At 43.7% G+C, this 23,511-nt stretch overlaps 1 protein-coding gene across 1 annotated transcript; it reads left to right on the top strand.

Annotated features, from left to right (window-relative positions):
• Nucleotides 1–232: 232 nt before the first annotated feature.
• Nucleotides 233–22,725, top strand: LOC132570504 (thioredoxin). The gene is made up of 5 exons (XM_060237165.1): nucleotides 233–417; nucleotides 16,096–16,200; nucleotides 18,284–18,343; nucleotides 21,601–21,666; nucleotides 22,509–22,725. The coding sequence occupies exons 1-5, from the start codon at nucleotides 310–312 to the stop codon at nucleotides 22,569–22,571; spliced, it is 402 nt and encodes a 133-aa protein (XP_060093148.1). The 5' UTR covers nucleotides 233–309; the 3' UTR covers nucleotides 22,572–22,725.
• The last annotated feature ends 786 nt before the right edge of the window (nucleotides 22,726–23,511 follow it).

Here is a 23,511-nt window from a genome sequence, read left to right as displayed (position 1 = left end):
CGTAAAGCTTCAGCTATCCATTTAGCCATTAAACTTCTTATACAAGGTTTGTTTGGTTTTTTTTGCAGGCCTTTTGGTCACTATAGCTGCATGTGCTGGGTCGATAAGTGCCTTCAAAATATTCCTATTTGCTCATCCCTTTGCAATACTGAAGGCAACACTGAATGAGGCTGCAGTCCTTGCGAATTCAGAGCAAACAAGAGGCGGGGAACAGCGTCTGCGCACGCGCCCTGATCCCGGCGGCCGCCAGCCTGTAGGACGCCTGCGCGGAGCATCCTCCTGGGCGGATGCTTCGCCATCCATAAAGCCATGGAGGAAGGCGGTGCTAATCAGAACGCTTCAGCAGCCATCGCGGTTGTCGGTTCCACGAGTGAACAAGGAGCGGCTGCAAAGATGGTGAAGACCGTAGGAAACATGGTAAGTGAGAGGTTGGGGGTTAGGTGGGGCTTTGGGATGGGAGCCCTCCAGGTTGGCTCTGGCAGGCCTCCAAGCGCTGCCTGCAGGGTGCCTTTGGAATGATTGTGGAGCGGTCTCCGCCTTAGGGGGCACTTGTTGGGGTTGCGGCTGTTCGACTCGGCTGGTTAACCCTTTGCAGGTCTGGATGTTTTTCTGGCTGTTGTCGAGCGCCGTAGGCTTGGTGGCTTTTCTGGTTTGCAAAAGCTTCTGGCTTGTCTCCCCTCTCTCTCCCCCCAGCGCAAGGCTAGTATTCTATCGACATGAGAGCGCCCCCTTTCACCCCAGTCTTGCTAGGGAAATGATGCCGTGTTTGGTGTGCCTGAAAAAAACAACAACATACACGAGGGGCGGGGGGGGGGGGATGCGGCTCAAGTTGTTGCATCAGCCTTGGGCTGAGCATGTGTTACTCAGATCGTGGGAAGGGAGATTTGCGTGCTCCCTTCTTCGGGTTCCTTGGATGGCTGGTCTTACAACTCCTTTCTGTCTCCTGTGGAAACAGCCGCCCTGATTCCAGCGCTTCCTCTTCCCCCTAGACCTCATTAAACTTCTACACGCTTGATTGAACTTGACCCGTCATGTGGGCAACAGCAGCTCTCGGTTTGGCTGGTGAACCAGAAATGAGTGGCTCTTCTTAGTATTCCAGTGACTTCGCCAAGTAAAACTGGGGTGTGGCTCCTCCTTTAAGATATGGCAGTGCCCCTCTTACTGCATAGGAGAAACCTTCATAGGTCAGATTAGTGGATGAGGGTCATTCTTGTTCTGTATCTTGAGAAGTAAGAAGTATCTTTAATTCCCTTGCCCTTGCGAAGACCTTGGCTTGAGCCATTTTATTGCTCTTCTGTTTGTTTTCCCCCATTGCAACACACTTTAATCTTCACTGGTTTCTGTACCCGGAAGAAGGGAACAGAGACAGCAGTTGCAAACCTGCAGTATTAAATCTAATGCTGGAGCCTTTTGCAGGTTGTTCCTTGTCTGTTTATCTGTAGTAGGTAGGAATGATGTCTTTGCAGTGTGGAGTGTGGAATGTACATGTTCACTGTTATGGTATAATCCTTCTGCAGGCCATGATTACTTTAGTTGTTGAATGGGGAGTGGCTCATTTGCAAGGGCTCTCTGCCAGACTTCCGCTGTCTTGGAGAGAGGGTTAGTTTCAGGAGTATTCTGCCTCATCCCATGAACGCTTGTGTTTATCCTGGGAAGACTGCTACCGGAAACAGATATTTCTTAAGCAAGTTCAGAATTGTTTGAGCTTTCACATACGTACACCTCTTGACAGAAATGGTAATGGACGCTTTTTAATGAGAGCTGAAACTCTGACCAGTTGGTGAACTGCATTATCTTACCTGTATGCACAGAGCAAGGTGAGAAACTTGGCGTATGGACCTACTGGAGCACAGAGTTCTTTGTGGATGCCAAAATACCCAGAACTCATTTCAAGCGATTGTGGCTTGTAGGATGGGGTCTGAGTTAAACTGATCATCCTTGCCAGAGAATCAGCCTTTCATGTGCTTGCTGTTTGCTGAATCCAGTTATGCTCTTGTTTGCTGTAGGCATGGATTCTTGCATTATGTATGGAGAACTCTTCTTGTCAATTTCACCGGACCCTCTCCAACCCTATCGCTACATAAATGATAAACTTGTCTCCCTTGATCTGCCTTTCATTCTCCCTCTTAGCTATCTCTTTACTAAGCTGAAGAAATTCATTCTGGCTAGCTTCATCTTTAGGCTTCACGTGCCCTAAGGAAAATGGGAATGACATGTTTGCATCTTTCTCTTGTGCTCACTGCAGATAATGTCCAGTAACCCATTACAGTGCTGGAGTACAAATGAAGGATGGCATAGAATGCTTCTGCACCTGCCTCTCATCTGCAAATCAGGCAGTAGAGATGGCTGATGTGGCAATATTTAGGATTTGTGAGTGTATTCTGGGGCAGAGGGGAATCCTTTCTTGTAACATCTGTGAAGATGAACCACTTCCCCATTTCCTAGGAATGGCAACTGGAATTCTTCACAGCTGGAGAAGGGGATAAAACAGGCTTCCCTCTTTTTGGAAGGGCAGGAGCTCCTAGAGCTTTTGCCACTCACAGGTGCTGATGCCCCAGGCTCTAGCCTGCCCTCCCTGGCTGATCAGCTGCTGGGAACCAATAACTTTGCTTGGAACTCTTATTGCATGAGTGGCACCTAGGAGATAGTCCTAAAGCAGACATATTTACTTCTGGTGTAAAATCGTATTGGCTTGTTGCCTTATCTTCCAGTGAAAAAGATTTTATCACAGAGATTTTAGTAATCATCTGTGGATGATTACTGATGGCTGTTTTTGGTTGAATAATGGTGGTTTGTGTGATGCTGCCCTTCCTGTTTCTAAGAGCTGCTTGAATTTTTTTCAAAACCTGTTTCCAGCTGGCATCTAACTAGATGTTAGCCAGTAAGGAAAGGGCTGGATGCCTCTGGCTTGTGTAAAGTCCTTTGTGATCAAGGCGTAATATTGATTAGAATTTGAGTAGCCAAGAGAACTGTCTGCCCTTAAAGATCAGACCTTTTTGGTGCCACATAGCACTTTGTTGTCCTTGGCTTGGAAAAGAGAAGCTTGCATGGCTCTTACTGTGTTGACAACATGAGAGGATGCATGCTTTCAGTAGGAACATGTTTTCAGTAGGAACAGGGCTGCTTACTGTATATGCTTGAGTAAGGGGGGGTGTGGTAGGAAGAGGAGGACTTCAGAGGCCTGAATATTAATCAAAATGGGGCTTGTTGGCTTGCTAAGTTGGAGGTCTGAGCAATTACTCCATATTTATATAGCGCTTGGGTTCCAGTGTTCTTGGTAAACACTATATGGCAGGCAAAAGACATCTGGGAGTAGCAATACAGCATTGGAATTGGTCAGTGTTGGAGGGCCATGGATTCCACTTCAGTTTAAAAATTGAGTTTTTTGCTCCATTGCACTTTTTATAGCTGTCTGCCTTGCACTCTTGAATAGCATCATTTGTCAAGGCAGGGTTTCTAGTACTTACTCCCTCTTGGTCTCCTAATCTATGCTCTGAATTTCTCTTTCATGCAATCTATTGCTGTTTGGTCTGTTAGCAGTGAACAGCTTTTTCTTCCCATAGTGGTTTACAGCAAATTCTCTCCCCCCCCCCCCCCCCGTCAGCCTCACAACAACCCAGTGAAGTAGTTTAGGCTGTGTGTGACTGGCCCAAGTTTAGAAAAGTAAAATTTCCAGGAAAAGTGACTTTTTGGAAAATTGGGGGGTGGGGAACGTAACATACAACCATTCTTAAAATCCTTCTATATATACAGACCAAGGTTCAGTCCTCTTTTAAGAGTCATCTCCCTTTCCGCTGGGCAGGGATTATTTCTCTTGAGTAGAAACTCTGACCCTTTTTGGCTTGAATGGGGAATGGCCTTGGATCAGCCATAGCTCTCACAGAACTGTCCTTGAAAGGGCAGCTGCTGTAAGAGTTCTCTTAGCCCCACCCACCTCACGGGGTGACTGTTGTGGGGGAAGATAAAGGAGACTGTAAGCCTTTCTGATTCAAAGAGAAGGGCGGGGTATAAATCTGCAATTCTTCTTATTCTGTGATCCTCTCACTCCTCTTTGCCTCCTTCCCAGTCCTTAGTCCTAAACTGTCTTGTCAGCTGTCAGTTCCCAACTATTTTTAAACTGACACACTCAACAGAATTCTGTTTGAACAACCCATTCTCAGTCTCTGTGAAGCATTATCCCATGACAGTCCATCACAACGTCTTTCTCCTTCATTTGAGAATTATATTTTCAATATTTTCTCAGTATTTGAATTGTATCCTGGGTGAGAACAACAGTTTTCCGGCTTACACGTCTAAGGATGCCAGTCACAGCTAATGGTGAAACGTTAGGTCTCACAATGCCAAGACCACAGCCACACCGCCCAGAAAATCTACAAGAACCAAAGAAATTGCAATATTTGATACTTAGTCATACATAAAAGTCTTCCTGTTACATAGTTTTTAGAAATCATATTGGAGAATTAAATATAAACACTTTCTCATAAACATGTGTTTTATCATTGTAAAAGAAAATATTCCATAATCATTTTTTCAGTTTGTCCGGGGGGGGGGGGGGGGAATAGCTTCAGAAAAAAAATTGGGAGAAATATTTCCCCCCAGCTTTTTTTCTTTTCCAGGCTTGTAATGTGTTAATATTCCTCAAACATGCTGTTCCCCACTTTTCTGATCACACTTACTTGTACTCTGCTCTTCTCCATGGTCCTTAAGATGTTCAGTATATTAATCTGATGTGCTCCCCCATGCAGTAGGAAAGCTACCACATTTAATTTGACCATAATTGGCAGCATATGACCTGAATTGACTGTGTCATGGCCCTGTCTGCTACAACTCTGGACTCTGTTCTAGGCATACTTGATCTCCTGTTTTCAGAATGTTTTCAGACTGTGTTGTTTGTTTGGTTAGCTTGCAGTTCCTTCCTATTATGCCTCCTGTGCCTCTAATTGTACAATCATCCAAATTATGGATCGGACTGCTTCCGTGCTTAATGAAATTTCATTTTTAAAATGTTGGCTGGATGTTCCGCAGTGCTTGCTTTCCCTCTTTCTATGCCTGCCTTCCCTTCAGAGTTCCATTTCAGTCAGTTTAGCTCTTTCCACCTGGCTGTGGCTAGAATGACCTGTAAGTCAACAGGCGGTAATTTAAGAATTGTACTTCTAAAAGAGTTTTTAAAAGCAGAAATGCTTTGTTGGATATCATGCTCCAATTGTACTATAGCACACCCTTGCAATTGGGCTTTCTTACAGAGTCATGACATCTGCTATATGAAGGACATAGGACATGTTCTTGGTGGAGGCTCCATACGGTGGCTGTGGCATTTAACAACATAAATAGGTTCTCACATCCCATACAAAAACATGTACATGCAAATTCTTAGTAACTGCTGCCATGGGAATTCTGAAATTGAGGCAGTCCATGTGATCTCCCTTCCTTTTTCATGGTGGGACCGGAGGCAAGTTACTTGAGCTTCTTTTCATTCTTGACAGATTAGCCATTTCCTCTTTGCTGACTACCCTGAAACATTCCTGTGTGGAGATTCTAAGAGTGCTTTACATGTGGCATATAATTGAGTGAGGTGGGGATAAAGTGCTATAATTCAGGGTTTTTTTGAAACCCAGAAACCCTGAATTTCCAGTCCCCAGATACTTGAGAAGATATTGCTGTTAGCTTTTGAATTAGCTGGACTTCCTAATAGGCATATTATTGGTGCTGGGGAGAGAACTACAGGAGAGAATATTGAACAGGTCAAAGGCCTTTACAATAGAGCACGGCCTTAGTTGTTTAAATAAGGAAAGGGGTAAAGCATGCAGAGAGTCCCAGGTTCAATTCCTGGCATCTTCAGTGAAAAGAATCTGGTAGTAGATGATGTGAAAGAACTCAGCCTGAGACCCTGGAGAGCCACTGCCAAATTGAGGGGACAATACTGACCTTGGTAGAGCACTGGTTGGCATAATTCAGCTTCATTTTAATCTATATCTAATAGCAGTGTGTGGCCCTTAACCATGGACTGGGACCACATTGGCATGAAACAGATTTTCTTGCAAACTTGGGGGAACCCCGGGTTTGCATGAAAATCTGAAATCTTAAAAATAAATAAATTTCAATTTTCCTGAACACAAAATTGGATTCTGCAGATAAAACCTGCTCAAATCTTGATTCTGCAGAACTGGGGGTCACAGTCTGAGAGCCACTCTGGGCCCACCCACAAGATTGCAGGGGCTACTCTGGGCTTCGAATGGCTCCCAGACACTGACGCTGCAGCCAGGCCCAAAGGTGGGTGATGGGGCCTGGAGGAACACAGGGCTGGATGGTGAGGGGGAGATGGGATTCTCCCCCCCCCAAAAAAAAGTCTCATGGGTCCGTCCCCCTCTTCCCATTTGTGTATTTGATTCTCAGTAAGGTGTCATCAGTGGATACTTAAGTTTGGAGACTGGAGTCCATTAAGAATTAAGACAGCTCTTCCTACAAACCTGAAAAAGCCCTATGCTTGCAGAAAAAAAACCTGAAATAAAAATAAAACCCCCAACAAATCATTGGAAGTTAACCCCCGGAAACGATTGAAGGAGTGCCTGTATTTTTAAGAAATAGATGCCATTAGTTGCTATTGCTAGGCAACCACAGTAGTGTTCCTGGCCTTCAGGGCTTCCCTTCTGCCAGTAAAGGGCAGCAGGAGGAGCAGAGTCCTTTCTCAGGGCTATTTTGGCCTTATCAGGGCCAGGGCCACACTGGTATGGCCTTAGAGCATGGCCTTAGTTGTTTAAATAAGGAAAGGGGTAAAGCATGCAGAGAGTCCCAGGTTCAATTCCTGGCATCTCCAGTGAAAATAATCAGGTAGTAGATGATGTGGAAGCTGTGACCTCTACCAAGGTCAGTATTGTCCACTCAAATTGGCAGTGGCTCTCCAAGGTCTTAGGCTGAGTTCTTTCACGTCACAGCTTCCATGACTCACTCAGGCCTGGCTGCTTGCAGTAGCAGTCACCATATGAAACCCAATGTTGTAGAGTGGTTAGAATTTCACATTAAGATGTGAGATCTTGGTTCATAGTTCCCTCTTTGTTGTGGAAGGTCACTGCATGACCCTAAGCTAATTACACATTCTTGCCCTAATTTACCTTGCTTGTTGGTTGTAATGATGGAATGGAGGAGAGGAGAATGACATGCTTTGATTACCTATCATGGAGAAAGATGGGGAATAAAGAAAGATGGGTTGACCAAACTGTGGCATGGGAGGCACATGTGTCTCTTTCAGACACACTGTGTGGCTCTTGAAGCCCCCACCACCCCATTGACCAGCATGGAGATGGCATTTAAAGTCGGTGGCTTGGAGAATGCATTTAAAGTTCAAGTTGCTTTCTTTCCACCTTTCCCTCTCTCCTCCCTCCCCATCTATTTTCTCCTTCCCTCTCTCCCCTCAAACATCTGACATTCATGTCTTGGGACTTTCAGGTTAAGCAGGTTTGGCCACCCCGATATAGCTGATGCTGGGGGGTGGGTGCAGATAAAATGTAGATTGGCTGGTAGGTGGGAAGGAGAGAAGGAGGTAGTTATGGGGCTTTTGGGGAAGGGAAAGAAGAAATAGTAGAAAAGAGAAAATGAGATTCCCCTGATGTGTTGTCTTATAATCCTTTTGTATTGAGAACCAATATGGTGTAGTGGTTAAGACTCCTGGACTCTAGACTCTAATCTGGAGAACTGGGTTTGATTTTCTGTTTCTTCACATGAGGCCTGCTGGGTGACCTTGGGCCAGTCACAGTTCTCTCAGAACTCTCTCAGCCCAATCTACCTAACAAGTCACCTGTTGTTATCAAAGAAAGGGAAGGTGATTGTAAACTGCTTTGAGACTCTTTAGGGTAGAGAAAAGCAGGGTATAAAACCAACTCTTCGTCTTGATCAAGTTCTAATACTTGGATCGCTCATGTTAAATTGAAAACTCCTTAGGTAAAAACTTAAACACTGCCTTTTAGCATTTCTTAAACTTAATAACTGCTGGCTTAGTAAATACTTAAAATTGAGTATTCTTGAAACTTCATACTAAGGTGATTTTCTTGATGGAGATACATAATGTTCAGCCAACAACAAAAGGGCACGTGTCATGCTGCTCTGCAGCAGACGGTTCATAATGCTAATGGCAAAGTTGGCTGGAAAGAGAAGGTTGTCGTCTTATTCCTAATTGCACTCCAGATTGTAATATTCCGAAGGGCTTTCTTGACCAGAGTTGTTCTCCTTAGGAATGTGTACTTCTTGATGGCTTTTTTCTTACAATCCACTCTGCTGTTCAATTGTAGCTGAATTTCTAAGCTTCTATGTCAGCTGACTTTGACCTGGGTTGCCTGAGATCTTGGAAGCTCAGCAGAGTTAGTCCTGGTTAGTACTTGAATGGGAGGCCACAAAGGAAGTCTAAGGCTGCGGCACAGAGGCAGGCAATGGCCAGCCACATCTGGTCAGCTACTGTTTGATGACCAAAAAAAAAGTTAGGTGAAGTTTCATGTTAGTCATTCATCATACAAAAAAGTCCAGATTCGCCTTACACCATTCCAGGAAGTTTGAATTGTAGTTCAGCAACTGAACATACTTGGCAACCAGATCCACATTTCATGAAGAAGTTGGCTTTTGTGCCATTAACAGAAATCAGTCAACTCTGGCAAAACTTGTTGGCCGGCCATGGTTTCTAATAGTCCACATGGTGTTCAGCAATTGCGTCTTTTGCCCAGCAAGAGGTTATGCAGCACACTCTCTGCTCTTCCTTTCTTGGGGTCAGCAGTCTCCAAACCACAATATGGTGAACATATGAACATGCCTTGTACTGAATCAGACACTTGTTCCATCATGTCAGTACTGTCTACTCAGACTGGCAGCGGCTCTCCAGGGTCTCACGCTGAGGTTTTTCACACCTATTTGCCTGGACCTTTTTAGTTGGAGATGCCGGGGATTGAACCTGAGACCTTCTGCTTACCAAGCAGATGCTCTACCACTGAGCCACCATCCCTCCCCTGGTGTTGTTGTGTGAGATGCTGCCTTGTAACTCTTTCAAAAGTGCCATCTTCTATTTCTCCATATTGCCATTACTTGTGTGAATTTAAAAAAAAAATTACATGTAAGCAGAATATCTTATAGAATGACTTCAGTGGTTGCTACTGGTGACTATTGATTCCTAGTATAGTTTTACACAATGCAACTAAATGTAAGTGCTTCACATGTATTCTTGGTAACACAGGCAACAGTCCTGCAGTGTAGACTGTATTGCCCACAGTATCGCAAATCAAACGCTGAATGCCTGAAGCTGAAAGTATTGATCAATTAGATTTTTGAATGTTGTGCAAGTTACCCACATCTTTAGACGTGTGCATCCTAGAAACATTAAGAGCTGGGGTTGTATAGTATAAAATTTACTGCCCTGTTAAATAGCTGAGCAGCAATCCATATGTTTCTCTTGCCATTTATGTTACAGCAAGTCGCCCCGAGCATAGGGAACAGTCCTGTAACTCAGCTGCATCTTCATGTGGCCCCTCCCTTGCATCTTTTCTGTACATGAGCTGAGTGTGCCCTGTTTAACTGTGTCCCCCGAGGATGTACAAGCTTTCCATGATGAAGCATCATCACCATGGAAGTCACTGTGTTGATCGATCTATGGCTTGGCTTTCCTGTACCAGGTGTTTTGTTTCAGAGTGGTGAAACATTACCCTACCAGTTAGTTTCCATTATTTGTTTTCATTAGATTTTGTGCATATATTGCAGAGATAGCTTTTTCGGTGGGGGGGGGAGGGGCAAAGATGGGTTTTGCACTTTTGAATTGCTCTGTGAAAAGAATATGTACAAAAGGTGCTCACTTCTATGCTTTCCAAATGTATGTTTCTATACGAATTCTAAAATGGCATTTTATTGCAACAGTTCCAACAATTACAATTTTATATAGGCCCACCCTTTCATATAACCAAATGAATTAATCAAAGACAGGTCCAGTCAAAATTATTGTGTTCAGATATTCATGTTTGCATGACTGTGCATTCATATTAACTGCTAGAACAAAAAGTATTTTATGGTTTTCATACTACATAATTGTAGCCACTAGTGTCATTGGATGCCACCTTGGTCAGATAATAGGAATCCTGGGATAGCAAAATGACAGTGATTGGTCAAAAGTGAAAGGAATCCTGGGGTGGCAATATGGCTGTGATTTACCACAGCATAGCTCCCAAACAGATGTGTGAAGGACAGAGGGCAAGGTGAGTTGGCAATGTGACAATACACACATTGTTTATTAAATTGTAGTATTACAAGGGGAAACATGAGGTAACATAAGCTCTGGAAGTTTTCGGGGAGCTCTCACTGAGCACTAAGAACGTTTAGTGGAACACTTGGGGGCTCTTGGTGTTAATGATCCTTCTGGTAAGCATGCTGAATTAGCCTCCATTTGGATGTGGTGAGTTTTGGATAGCTGAACTAGTCCGGGAAGATGAGATTATGCTGACTTCATAGTCTTCAGGGAAATGGATTAGAGTGCTGACCAGAATGTAGTACAAATAGATATTGACATAAGGGTGTATGCTAGGAAGCTTGTGAAATCAAAGTGTAGGCACTTAAAGGCAGCCCTTGGGAACGTAACCAGAAACCTGTTAGCAAGCTTTCAAATGCAACTATGGCCCAAGGAGAAGGCAGGTGGGTGGCAGTCTACATTGGCACTAGGGCTGCCTTAGGTTTCTTCCTAACTATTCCTCACAGCTCCTGCAGTGCAAATCTTCCTTGCCTATTGCCTAGCAAGTCCACGGAGCATGAGGATGGCCTGGTTGAGAATGCATGGCAGTCACAATTGGCCCTGGATCCATTCCTCTGCAGCCTCTTTGTTAGCAATGGCCCCCCACAGCAGTCTGCTGAACTGCATCCTCCACAAATTCTTGCTCTCAAACCAGTAGGATTGGATGCATTTCTTTTTTGTTTCTTCTGGTGTAACCCCCCCCCCCCGGTTATTATTGGCCTCTCCTCCTAGCATTTTTTGTTAGTATTTTAATTAAATTATTTTATGATTTTAACTTTTTAGTTGCTGATGTGTTAATGCTTTTTAAGTTCACCAACTTGTGAACCCTGATAAGGTGCAAAGACAGCATAAGAAATGTAAATAAAACAAACCCTCTTGATGATTTTTAATTAGGGATATTCCTTGCCCCAATATCTTATTTTCCCGGTCTGGGGGAAATTTCTCTTCTGCTCACTACTTCCTAATTCCTTTTCCCATCTTGTTTTTGAAGACTGTTCTGAAATCCAAGGCGCCTCTTTCCCATTTGCTTGTAAGAGAAGGCATCAAAGTACTAGGAATGCAATACATGGGGGAATGTGACACCATTTCCTCCCTGCACCAACTTCCTGACAAGTGATATGGCTGCCTCCCCACCCCCCCAGACACACACACATTGCTTAGGTGAGAAATAGGTAAATTTGGGGGCCTGAAATGTACAGCTGGTGTTTGGTTTTAGACGGATTCTCAGTTTTCCTCTCTAGTTCTGAAGGTCTTATGTAACTTCTAACATTCATCCATTTTGGACAAGCAAGTGGTGCTAGGGAGCAGGGGTATAGGTTTTCTGGTGAAACTTACTGATGCAAATTTTTACATTTGATGACAAAGACAAACATGCCATGTAAAAACACTGGGGGGTGTCTTCTCCTAGCTTTGCATCCAACATTTAGCCATCTAAAGTCATTGATTTGGATAGACAATATTTACATATGTGGGGTGTAAAATTTCCATGGAACAATGTAACATTGGAAAGCTTAATGCATCACAGCACTGATAAGGAAGTGTTTACTGTGAGTGGAGACCACATGTGGCCTACTCTGCTGCTTCCCAGGTTGGTTTTGTGGGGGGGGTGGGGATTGGTCTACTGTAATCCAGTGGGATTACAAATCTGGAAAACGCAACAGTCGCCACGGGATTGGAAAAGATCAGTTTATATTCCAGTCCCAAAGAAGGGCAATGCCAAGGAATGTTCAAACTATCGCACCATTGCACTCATTTCACATGCCAGCAAGGTCATGTTAAAGATCCTACAAGCTAGGCTTCAGCAGTATGTAGATCGGGAACTACCAGAAGTTCAAGCTGGGTTTCAGAGAGGTAGAGGGATTAGAGATCAAATTGCCAACATTCACTGGATTATGGAGAAAGCATGGGAGTATCAGAAAAACGTCTATTTCTTTTTCATTGACTACGCTAAATCCTTTGATTGTGTGGATCACAACAAACTGTGGCAAGTCCTTAAAGAGATGGGAGTACCAGACCACCTCACATGTCTCCTGAGAAACCTGTATAAGGGACAAGAAGAACGGGATATGGAACAACTGATTAGTTTAAAATAGGAAAAGGAGTTCGACAAGGATGTATATTGTCACCCTGCTTGTTTAATTTATATGCAGAGTACATAATGCGGTATGCTGGCCTGGATGAAGCAGATGACACCACTCTAATTGCAGAAAGTGAGGAGGACCTAAAGAACCTCTTGTTGAGGTTGATAGAGGAGAGCACAAAAGTAGACTTGAAACTCAACATCAAAAAAACTAAAAAACTAAGATCATGGCATCTGGCCCCATCACACCTTGGCAAATAGAAGGGGCAGACATGGAAGTAGTGACAGACTTCACATTTCTGAGATCCAAGATCACTGCAGTTGGCGACTGTAACCATGAAATTAAAAGGCGTTTGCTCCTTGGGAGGACAGCTATGGCGAACCTGGGCAGTATAATAAAAGTAGAGACATCACCCTGCCAACAGAAGTCTGTATAGTCAAAGCGATGGTATTCCCAGTAGTAATGTATGACGGTGAAAGATGGACCATAAGGAAGGTCGAGCGCAGAAGAATAGATGCTTTTGAGCTGTGGTGCTGGAGAAGACTCTTAAGAGTCCCTTGGACTGCAAGAAGATCAAATCAGTCAGTCCTAAGAGAAATCAAACCAGACTGTTCCCTGGAAGGTCAGATGCTGAAGCTCAAATACTTTGGCCACCAAATGAGAAAGGAGCACTCACTGGTGAAGACCCTGATGCTGGAAAAGACAAAAGGCAAAAGATGAGATGGCTGGAAAGCGTTACTAATGTAACAAACACGAATTTGAGCAGACTTTGGAGGATGGTGGAAGACAGGAGGGCCTGATGTGACTTTGTCCATGGGTCGCAAAGAGTTGGACACGACTGTGCGACTGAACAACAACAACAAATCCAGTGGATGACATGCTGGACAAACTGAGTAGCTCAAGGGCTACATGAAAAGCTCCTATGGGCAAAGCATGGCCCCACCACTGCCATCAAGAGTATGTGAACTTTGTAAGAATAACACGGCTTCTTTATAGACTGTCTTAAAGTGTCCAGAGTATTTTTTGTTACCTTCTTGCCAATCCTAAACAGATAAGTTTAGAATGACTAGCTTTTCCATCCACCCTCCCCCAATTTCTGTACATTGCTGTTCCTAGGAGAGGGACAACAGGAATGGGGAAAATCTGCCCCTGCAAGGGCATTTTTGGAAAATGCTGATTTTAATCTGGATCAGACCCATCAGTCTTGTAGAAGTGAGCTCTGAGATGGGGCATGTGGGGGAAGAAATAGGGACTTCCTTAAAGCTATGACAGACAGGTCATAGAGTGCAAGATTTAAACAAGGGACTCTTCTGTTTATACTTGGCCTTCTGAGAACTAGAGTGGGTAGCAGGTCAGGCTAGAACTGGAGAGAGCTGCTTTCTAGTTGTCCTGTGGCCATAAAGAATAGCTTTGCTCTTGGCATAACCAGCCTTGCAGGGGTGTGGGGAATAAAGAATAGACAAAGCTCAGAGCAGCACATACGGACAATGCTATACATTAGGACTTGCTTAACAGAATGCAAATTGTATGGACTTCAGTGGGACCTAAGTAGGACCTAACTGGACCAGCATTACATTGACTCCAGCTTTTCTGATTTAGGATTCCTGTTCTTGGCTTTGGGAAACATCTGCAAGGTACTGACAATATTTGGGAGGGCAGGGATTCTTCATAGTTTCTGAGCTATAGTACTGGGAATACCTTCTGAAGACCTCCAAAATAAAGAAGCCCTTGAATGACAATAAGAATTTCTAATACTTTCAACATACTGAAGTGTGTTTTTGGCAGTTACATGGTACCTTTCCTTTTTTCTTTTTTATGAGCATTGCTGCAAGAAATAAGGAAAAAGTAGCTTGCAAACCCAACTTAATAGTTCTCAATTAGGAGTGCCTATCAAGGCACAAATATTGTAGCAATCACACAGTATGGACTCAGTCGGTTTATAAGACCTGAGCAAAGCTGTTAATGGTAGGGGGCCATTTGGGGGCATTAATTCATAGAGTTGCCTTAAGCTGTATGCCTTGTAGCGCACACAGAACATGGTGTTAAATGTTCTTGAGTCCGAGCAAGAGGCTTTCTCAAATACAGAAAGAGATGATCTATTGCTTGCTCTTGTTATGCTGTTCATTTATGGCTTGGCAGGAGGGCTGACCTGACCTGGATCATCCCAGCTAGCCCAATGTTGTCAGTTCTTGGAAGCTAATCAGAGTTGGCCCTGTTTAGTATTTGGATGGGAGACCAAGAAATACCAGGGCCAAGATGTGAGGGCAGGCAGTGGTAAACCATCTCTGAACATTTCTTGCTTTGAAGACCCTATGGGGTTGCCGTAAGTCACCTTGACGACACTTTCCACCACCAGGAAGGCTGGTAAAAAGCATTGTGGATTGCAGGGATGAACTGCGGTTATGCTAGCAGGATAGGATGCTAGCAAGGAAGATCAAGCACATGTCTCTTTTTATATAATGCCAAATCTTTCCTGAATTGCATTGTAAACCCAGGGCAGAGTAGATGGGTACCTGAAAAGATTATTGCCAGGCCTTTGGGGTAGGGTCAGTGGGGTTTTGTATGCTTCATGGCACAGTAATGTAGTTTTGGAAAACTGAACTCTTACAATCTACTGATCACACTGTAGAGAGATGTTATGAGCCCAAGAATTCTCCCCAGTAGTTTGGCCATTGTGATTGCACTGTGTGTGAGTAGGAGCTGAGTTGCAAACTCATATCTGACAGAAAGGAAAGAGGTTAGGAGAAGGAGTTATCAGGCCTCAGACACAGATCACTCAAGCTCTTGGTTATGCTCAGGGGTTTTTTTGTATCAGGAAATCCTTTGCATATTAGGCCACACATCCCTGATGTAGTCAATCCTCCAAGAGCTTACAGTAGGTTCTGTAAGAGCCTTGTAAGCCCTTGGAGGATTGACTACCTCAGGGATGTGTGACCTAATATGCAAAGAAGTTCCTGATACAAAAAAAGCCCAGGTTATGCTGGTGGTTCTGGCTGATGCAGGACAATAGTTTACTGCCTTGAACCCTGCTGGAAGATACCCAGAGGTACAGAGAGGGAAGAGGCAAATGGTTGAAATGTACTCTCATCCTCTTTAAACAGGAAGATCAATGACCCCAAGGTGGGACCAATTCCCCAGGGGAGATTATAAGAATCTTTCTTCCATCTTGCTCGCCTTGGATGGATGCAAGCCATGAAGGACTAAGCTTTTACCAAGGGACTCTGTCTTGCCCCTGTGGGGAGGGATATTGAGGAGAAGTCACAACTAAAGTAATGCTGAATTACTGTAATTTCAAGCAATACTAGCCTCTTGTGTGAACATCATTTAGGATAATGACTGAGTGCAAGGAAAGATGACTGAGTGCTTTTGAAGTGTGGTAACAGAAAAGGGAGCAAATTCACCATCCCTGGAGTGTGGCAGGTCAAAGTTGTGGTACATCGCTTCTCCTTAGCTTGTAGGAGTGAAATGAGAGGTGTGACAACTGGGTGGTGCCTCTAAATAACAGTGCAGGTACAGAATGCGAGATGTACAACTCCATGTAGCAGGAGATATGGGTGGCACTCAGGTACGGGTGGCGGTGGCTGTTGCCCGGTCTGTGTTTGGCAACCTTGAGGAGCAAGGAAAAAGGGAGGCCTGGTCAAGCAGAAGTTTGAGGATGCCAGCAGTTTTCTGCCCTTCTCAGGGTATAAACCTGAAAGCAGGGACATGCATGCAAGTCTGTTCCTTCACAACTCTAACCTTGTCTCTCTCTCTCTTTCCTTGCAGGAGGAATTCAGTTTAGAATTGGCGAATGCTGCTTCAAAGCTTATTGTTGTTGACTTCTCTGCCACCTGGTGTGGGCCATGCAAAATGATTAAGCCTTTCTACCATGTAAGTTAGCAGAAGGTGCTTCTCCCCTAAGTATATCCCATAATGAGACTCTAGTTCCATAAGTGCCTGGAATGTGATCACTGTAAATTAGATGTCTGTTTTTCTATTGACCAATTCTATCCCTTATTGTTGTAAAGAGATGCTTAAGTGTTTGGGCAATCCAGAAGATGGCATCCTCACTTTTCCATGGTTTAACATTGTTCCTTGTGCTGTGTATTTTTCCCACAATAGTAAATCAGAGCAAGAAATTTGAGCTGTCTGGCAGTCTGTATTAGCTGTATATTAAGTATGGATGCACACATGGCTTTTTTGTTAGGAAAAAGCCCAGCAGGAACTCATTTGCTTATCAGGCCACCAACCCAGCTGGAACTGCGTTCCTGCTCCTGTGTAAGCATGTGTTAAGGAAAACACAATAAAATTGCTGCTTGGATTCTGCATTGAAGTGCAGCAATCTGTGAAGGATCAAAATGGATGGCTGTGTTAGTCTGCCTGTAGCAGGAGAAAAGAGCAAGAGTCCAGTAGCACCTTAAAGTCTAACAAAATTTTTGGAAAGGTATGAACTTTCATGAGTCACTGCTCACTTGCTCTTTTCTACCTGACCTGTGAAAGGTTCAGGGGAGCCAGATATCCTTTTAAAATTCCATCAGACAACAGGAGACAAAGGAGCAGACCACCTGGAATACCTTTACAGAAAGAGTTGTGTGGAATTGTGGGTATGTCCAGGGTTGTCTTGTTTCCTGATGAACTGACTTAAAGGTGCACACTTGGCTTCTAGGCTAAAGTTCCCGCTCTCAGTTGACTGGGACTGGATAGCTAAAGCAACCAAAAGCAGGTAGTCCTTGAATCTTGTCTAGGTGTTCACCGACTCCTTTGTTTATGCTAAAGAATGGGAGGCTCTGCATGCATATACAATGGGGCAATAGAAAAGAAAAGAGCCCTGCGCGCCTGATCAAAGCTTTGGATGGACTGCATCCAGCCTCTGGGCGGTGTTTCACACCCTTGCTTTAAGATGCTGGTGGACTCTTGTTCTCTCCCCTCCTATCCTTACCCTTTGAAGCTGGCAGGCTTTTTGAAGCTCCCAGGCTGAGTCAGTTTCAGCCTGGGAACTTCAAAGGCTCTTTGAAGCACCCTTTGAAGCTTGCAGGATAAGTCCCAGGCTCTTCCTGCCTTTCTTTGCTGGCTGCTGCAAGGAAAATGTGGGGTGGATTTTAAGATCCATTCCACATTTTCCTTGCAGCTTTTTCTGTACTCTGCAATGGTTTCAAATGGAGTGGAGATGGTTACATTTTCAGCTTTTCTATAGCTAGCTGAAACTCATGCTTGCTGCAGTCGTGTCCTTGCAAACAAGGGTTGATGCTTTCAGCCAGCTTCTCTCTCCTGAATGGACCTAATCTAGTGAGTACTCTAATGTGGGAGCCCACAGCCAAAGGGGGATATTATACTGGAAAGACTTTGCCAATCTGAGTAGACTGGTGGGGAGAAGTTTACATTGCCATTTCATTATTTCCACAGACCCTTGTGCTTTTTCTTGATGTTTTATTTTAAAAATTGCATTGTCAAATTCCACTAGTTCCCCACCTTTCCAATTTAAACTATTGAAAGAGTTTTGGGTTTTTTTAATGTTTATTATTGTAAGAGTTTTAAGCATGTTTGTATTTTTAATTTTAAAAAAAAATCTTTAATCGGGTTTGTCTGTGTCCATTATAATTTTATATCTCCACTACCTGGCATTATATTTTATGACACTCAAAGTCCCATTTGTTTCAGATCCAGCCCTTCTAACAAATGAGTTTGACACCCCTGCCTTAAAGATTAACAAAACTTGTGGCAGAGTCTGAGCTTTCATGAGTCACTGCTCACTTCTTCAACATTGGTGGCAAGTCCTTCAAAACAGACACATAGGAAGGACTCCCTGACCCACCTGAGGATGCAACTCATGGGCTGAAGGCCCCTAACCTACTGATAGGTTCACATAGGACTGTGTAGCAAAGTGACATCTGTTTTGTGCTGCTAGCAACTTCTTACGTCATGGTCGTAGGGATATAAATTCATAGACTTTAATTCTTTTTTCATTTTTCCCCAGAGTCTTGCTGAAAAGTACCCAGATGTAGTATTTATTGAAATTGACGTGGATGATGCTCAGGTAAGTTCTAGACCTAAAGTGATCAAACTTAAGACTAAAGGAAATCTAGTAAGGCTTAATGTTCATAAGGAGAGTCAGTTTGGTATAGTGGTTAAGTGTGCAGACTCTTATCTGGGAGAACTGGGTTTGATTCCCCACTCCTCCGCTTTCAGCTGCTGGGATGGCCTTGGGTTAGCCATAGCTCTCTCAGGAGTTGTCCTTGAAATGGCAGTTTCTGTGAGAGCTCTTTCAGCCCCACCTGCCTCACAGGGTGTCTTTTGTGAGGGAAGAATATAAAGGAGGTTGTAAGCTGCTCTGAGAAAGAAGGGCAGGGTATAAATCTATGGTCTTCTTCTTCATCTGCTATTGCTACTCAAGTTGGTTTCTTGAGCAGCCCTATATGCTTGTGCATGATTCCAGGGAGTACATGGTGCATACATTTTTTTTGTTTGGTGTATTTTTACTTTGCTTTTCTCCCAGATAGAGACCCAAAACAGTTTACATAGCATATATTAAACACATTTACACACACAGGATAAACAAGGTATCGTGGGCTGATGTCCACCAGATCAGTCCAAATTGGCTAAGGCCATGGGCTGTAATCCAGACTTCCGCCCCAAGCCATGCCCAGGCTATAAATCCCTTCAGCTGGAAAGAGAAAACACTTGGCCTAGTGGTCTTCAAGCTGGCAGTATCTTCCTTCATTTCTGCTTGCTGCACAGTACTGGGCTTAAGCCTACTGAAGGATCCTGCTATTACCTTATTCAAGAGCATGCCATAGAATGCTCCTGGAACTTGCTTGTGGCTGTCCATTGCAGGCAAAACTGGTATTGGTGGGCATACAGGGAGTCTGCCATATTAGACTTCCTTATTGAGGAATCCTTGCTGAAGTTCTTTGGAACAGTAGGATTCCCTTCAGCATACATGGAAATCAAATACCTGGCCTGTCAGTTGTGGCATTTTACAGTTTGGGATGGTTACAATTTGCAGTCCTACTGGATCATGGGGGAGAAAGTCTGTACCAGAAATGGTTTTAGTCAAAAAAAGCTGTTGATATTTTTAGTGGTAGTTGGCAGGGAGAACTGAAACTTTATGTCTTTCTCCTTTGGTGGAAGATGAGCTGAGGTTGGAAAGGGAACTGTGAGTAAGGTTGACATCCGTTTGCTTGTCACAGCTGGCTTTAGCTTCTCAGATCTTCTCTTCTACAGAGCTATTGAAGACTCACTTGCCATGGATATTTTGGTCAGCCTGTTCTCACAATGCATTCAAAGCCATCTCTTCTCCCCCCCCTCCCCGAATACATAAGAAGGCAGCTGCCATTCACTCAGGTAGAAGTAGACCCATCAGTAACAACAAAAGCTAATGACCAAAGGGTTTCAGTGATACAGTGAAGCACCAGAAATCATGCATGTTTGACCTGGCTTTAATGATACTGTTGACATACCTGAGTTCCAAAAAACTTCAGAGCTGATGTACCACTCTGCTAACTCCACACTGACTTACTGTTGAACTGGAAGCTTGTAAAAATGCTGAGGGTTCGTCTTGAATTAAATACCAAATCTCCTAGAATGATTCAACACTCATTTTTAATTATCAGTAAAGCAGGAAATGATGTCTTGTGTTGCTGAAAGATGGTATTTAATATTCTTTACACATTAATTTCTTTGTGTGTGGGGGCGGCTTCTAGACTAACATAGTCAAGGGCTCACCTTTCACCTTCTGGGCAGAAAGGTAAGTGGATAAATGCAGCAGTTTTCTGGGCTTTGGTCTGCCTGATGCTTGTGCTTGGAAGACTTTCAAGTAATGAGAAAGAAATCCAGCATGATGCATCTTTGGAAGTATTCAAGTATCTGGTCAAGCAAGATCTCTCACTTCTGAAAACTTGTTTACAAAATTATCTTCTACTTAATGAGTGTGCCTGCTTTTCTAGAAATACTGAGTATAGTAATTTCCTTTTGTCACAGACCTGCTTGGCTTCTGATGTCCCCATAAGTACATATTTAGTAGTGAGTACTTTGAACTTGGTAAATAGGCCTGGGGCCATTCATTAAATTCAGGGTAATGGCTATGGTTCCTTCTAGGTAAACACCAGCCTCTGAGGTACCACTCAGTGTACTGCTTGTTGGACATCTCTATTCTTGCTCTCAAAATTATACCCAGTGGCACTGTGGTTGGTCCCAGATGTGACTTGAGAAGTACAGAAACATCTGAAGTAGATATTGAAACAAAAATGGGAAGGCCAAGACTCCTCTTCCTGGCTGGTCAGCGAAAGGGGGAAGTCCACTTTAGGAGCTCACATGGTAAAGCCACCACCACATGTCTTAGCACAAAGTTGGTCCTTCTGAGAGTCTTGAATTGTTTCAAAATGTGGCTGAACTTACTGGTTTGTGGAGAGGACTGAAAAATCTGTGTTGTAAAACTAGTTGAATGTTTCTGGCTTGCTATAGACCCCTGATAACTGTGGCTTTTGGTGGGATAACTGTGGCTAAGTGAGCTTTGACTCATGGAAGCTTATATCCTAGAAAAAATTTGTTGGTCTTCAAGGTGCTACTGAAGTTTGATGATTTTCATTCTGCTTGGCTAGGAATCCCACATGGCAGTTCTTTGCCATTTTCCAAAATACGGTTTTAAGGATTCATGAGGGTGTGTAGGCAGAAGTCAAGATGATTCAAGTGGTATGAAACCAGTGTATATATTGGAGAGGTTTCCAAACCAAAGGCTGTTACAACTTCAGTGGTTTCTGCTCTTACTAAAAGAAACTACTGTATAACACAGGGATGTCAAACTCATTTGCTATGAGGGATGGATCTGACATGAATGTCAGGCCAGGCCATTTGCATCATAAAATGTAATGCCAGGTAGCAGAGAGACAAACTTCATAAAGTACACAGACAAACACAATTGAAGTTTTTTTTAAAAAAAAACTTTAAATAAAACAAGCTTAAAAGATTAGAACTCTTGCAATATTTTATTTAACAGTCTCTGATAACTGTAGGAAGCAAGAGAGGGAGAAGAAAGCAGACTAGCTCACAGGCCTGATAGGAGGCCTCCGGGGGCCTGATTTGGCTCTGGGGCCGGATGTTTGACACCCCTGGTATAACATATACTTTATGCAAAAGGGACTTCTGTGTCTGCCTTGTTAAATCTGTGTGATGTGTAGGCCCCAAACAATACCAGTTTAACAAGTTGCTTGGCTTTCTTAAGGCGCTTTCCCCTCTTTCCTTGTTCACTACTGTAGGTGTTCTGCAGGACTAATCTAGCCCTTTTATCTCTTCTAGGATGTGGCCTCACACTGTGATGTGAAGTGCATGCCGACATTCCAGTTCTACAAGAATAATGAAAAGGTATACTGTTCCCACATTTCTGGCAAAATGGAGCTTACGGTGCTAAAACTGACCTGTTCTTTTTGTTGTTGCTTTTAAAAAAAGACAAAGCTGGTGCATGTGTAATATTTTTCAATATGATACAACCCTGCATTCAATGAGCAGTGGGTTACAAAATTCAGGTTGTCAGTCCTCCTATAACTTTTCATCTCTTCTTCCCCCACCCTGAGGGAGACTCCCTGCCATGAAGAGGGGCCTTGATTTTGCATGCAGAAGGTCCCATGTTCACTCCCAAACACACCCCAGCTTAAAAGGTTTGGGTGATGTGAAAGATCTGTATACCGCTGCCTATAAGGTAGCTTCATGGATTCATTTGGGTCTGGGCATTCTTGGGAAGCCCATGAAGCAGGACATCTTCTCTATCACCACTCTTGTTCTGCCTCTTTCTCCAGAGCTGGAACATGCATGACAAAAACAACAACTGCAGAGACCAGTGAGAAACTGCCTCTGCTCTGAGTGTGGCTTGTAGGACAACTTTCATGCTGCAATGGAGACTCCCTGCCTTGCCATCTAGTCATAAAAGACGCAGCACTGGTGTGAGAATTTGGTACTAGAATGAATGCTTGGGATCACCAGTAAGCTGGCATGTCCTGTCCAGAGCCATAACAAGAGGATTGGGGTGTGTGGGGGTGTGCATGAATATCCTCCTACTGCCCTATCCTTGTTTTAAACAAGGATATAAAAGTCCTTGAACAAAAAAATTAAAGGGCTCTCGAATTTCTTTGCTACTAAAATGTCTTCCAAATTGTCTTGAAATAAAACTTGTGTGCATGTTTTTAAAATGACTAATTCCTCTATTCTAGGTGCATGAGTTTTCTGGTGCAAACAAAGAGAAGCTGGAAGAAACTATTAAGAATCTGAAGTAACCGTGGGGCTTTTCCTGTTAATGAAGTGCTGACTGTTATAAATTATAGCCTTTTCTACACAGCAAAGTGATCAAGTTAGAATATGTGTCCGAATTCTTTGTCTCCTACTGTAAATGAAAACAATAAAAATGTATAAACAGGTTTGTAACTTTAACTGCAGCTCATTGTATGTTGCCTTTGGTTATGACAGTAATCTGGTGTTGCCTTTGGATCAGACAAAGGCATTCCTAGAAAGGCCAAGTTGCAGTAGACACATAAGGACAAGCTCAAGCTCTATTACCACATCCTGCTAAGGTAGTTGCAGTTTCCTGTTATCCACTGACCTCACAATGAACTTTACTTCAACCAGAAGTGAACAGGGTCCTCCTCACTTGCAAGGAATAAGCCTCTCTGTGTTTCAAGAGCCCACATTGCCTGGTGGTGCAAATACACTTTCATGAACATAGTCAGGGCTTTTTTTGTAGCAGGAACTCCTTTGTATATTAGGCCACACACCCCTAATGTAGCCAATCCTCCTGGAGTTTACAGTAATCCATGCAAGCTCTTGGAGGATAGGCTACATCAGGAGTGTGTGGCAAAGGTGTTCCTACTACAAAAAAAGCACTGAACATAGTAATAATTAAGAGGGAATCTTTCAAAATATATTTGGCATGAGCCCCTGACCTGGATAGCCCAGGCAGGCCCAGTCTCATCAGAGCAAGGCAATCCCTGGCAAGTACTTGGGTGGGAGAAACCCCCCCCACACACCAAGGAATAGGAGGTCCAGGACACGGAGGAAGGCAAGCAAACCACCTCTCTGAAAGGTCAGAAGCCCACTAGTCAGCCATGACTTCCAGGCATGTGCCCCCCCACACACACACGCACAAATACCCATTGCAACACCCCCCACCCTCCCCAATATACTTGGCATGCAACAGATTCCAGTAAGCCAAGAAAGCAG

The sequence above is a fragment of the Heteronotia binoei genome, chromosome 4 (genome assembly GCF_032191835.1).
Source record: "Heteronotia binoei isolate CCM8104 ecotype False Entrance Well chromosome 4, APGP_CSIRO_Hbin_v1, whole genome shotgun sequence".
Classification (NCBI taxonomy): domain Eukaryota; kingdom Metazoa; phylum Chordata; class Lepidosauria; order Squamata; family Gekkonidae; genus Heteronotia; species Heteronotia binoei.
Note: the sequence above shows the minus strand (reverse complement) of the source record. Positions and strands in the feature narration are given on the sequence as shown.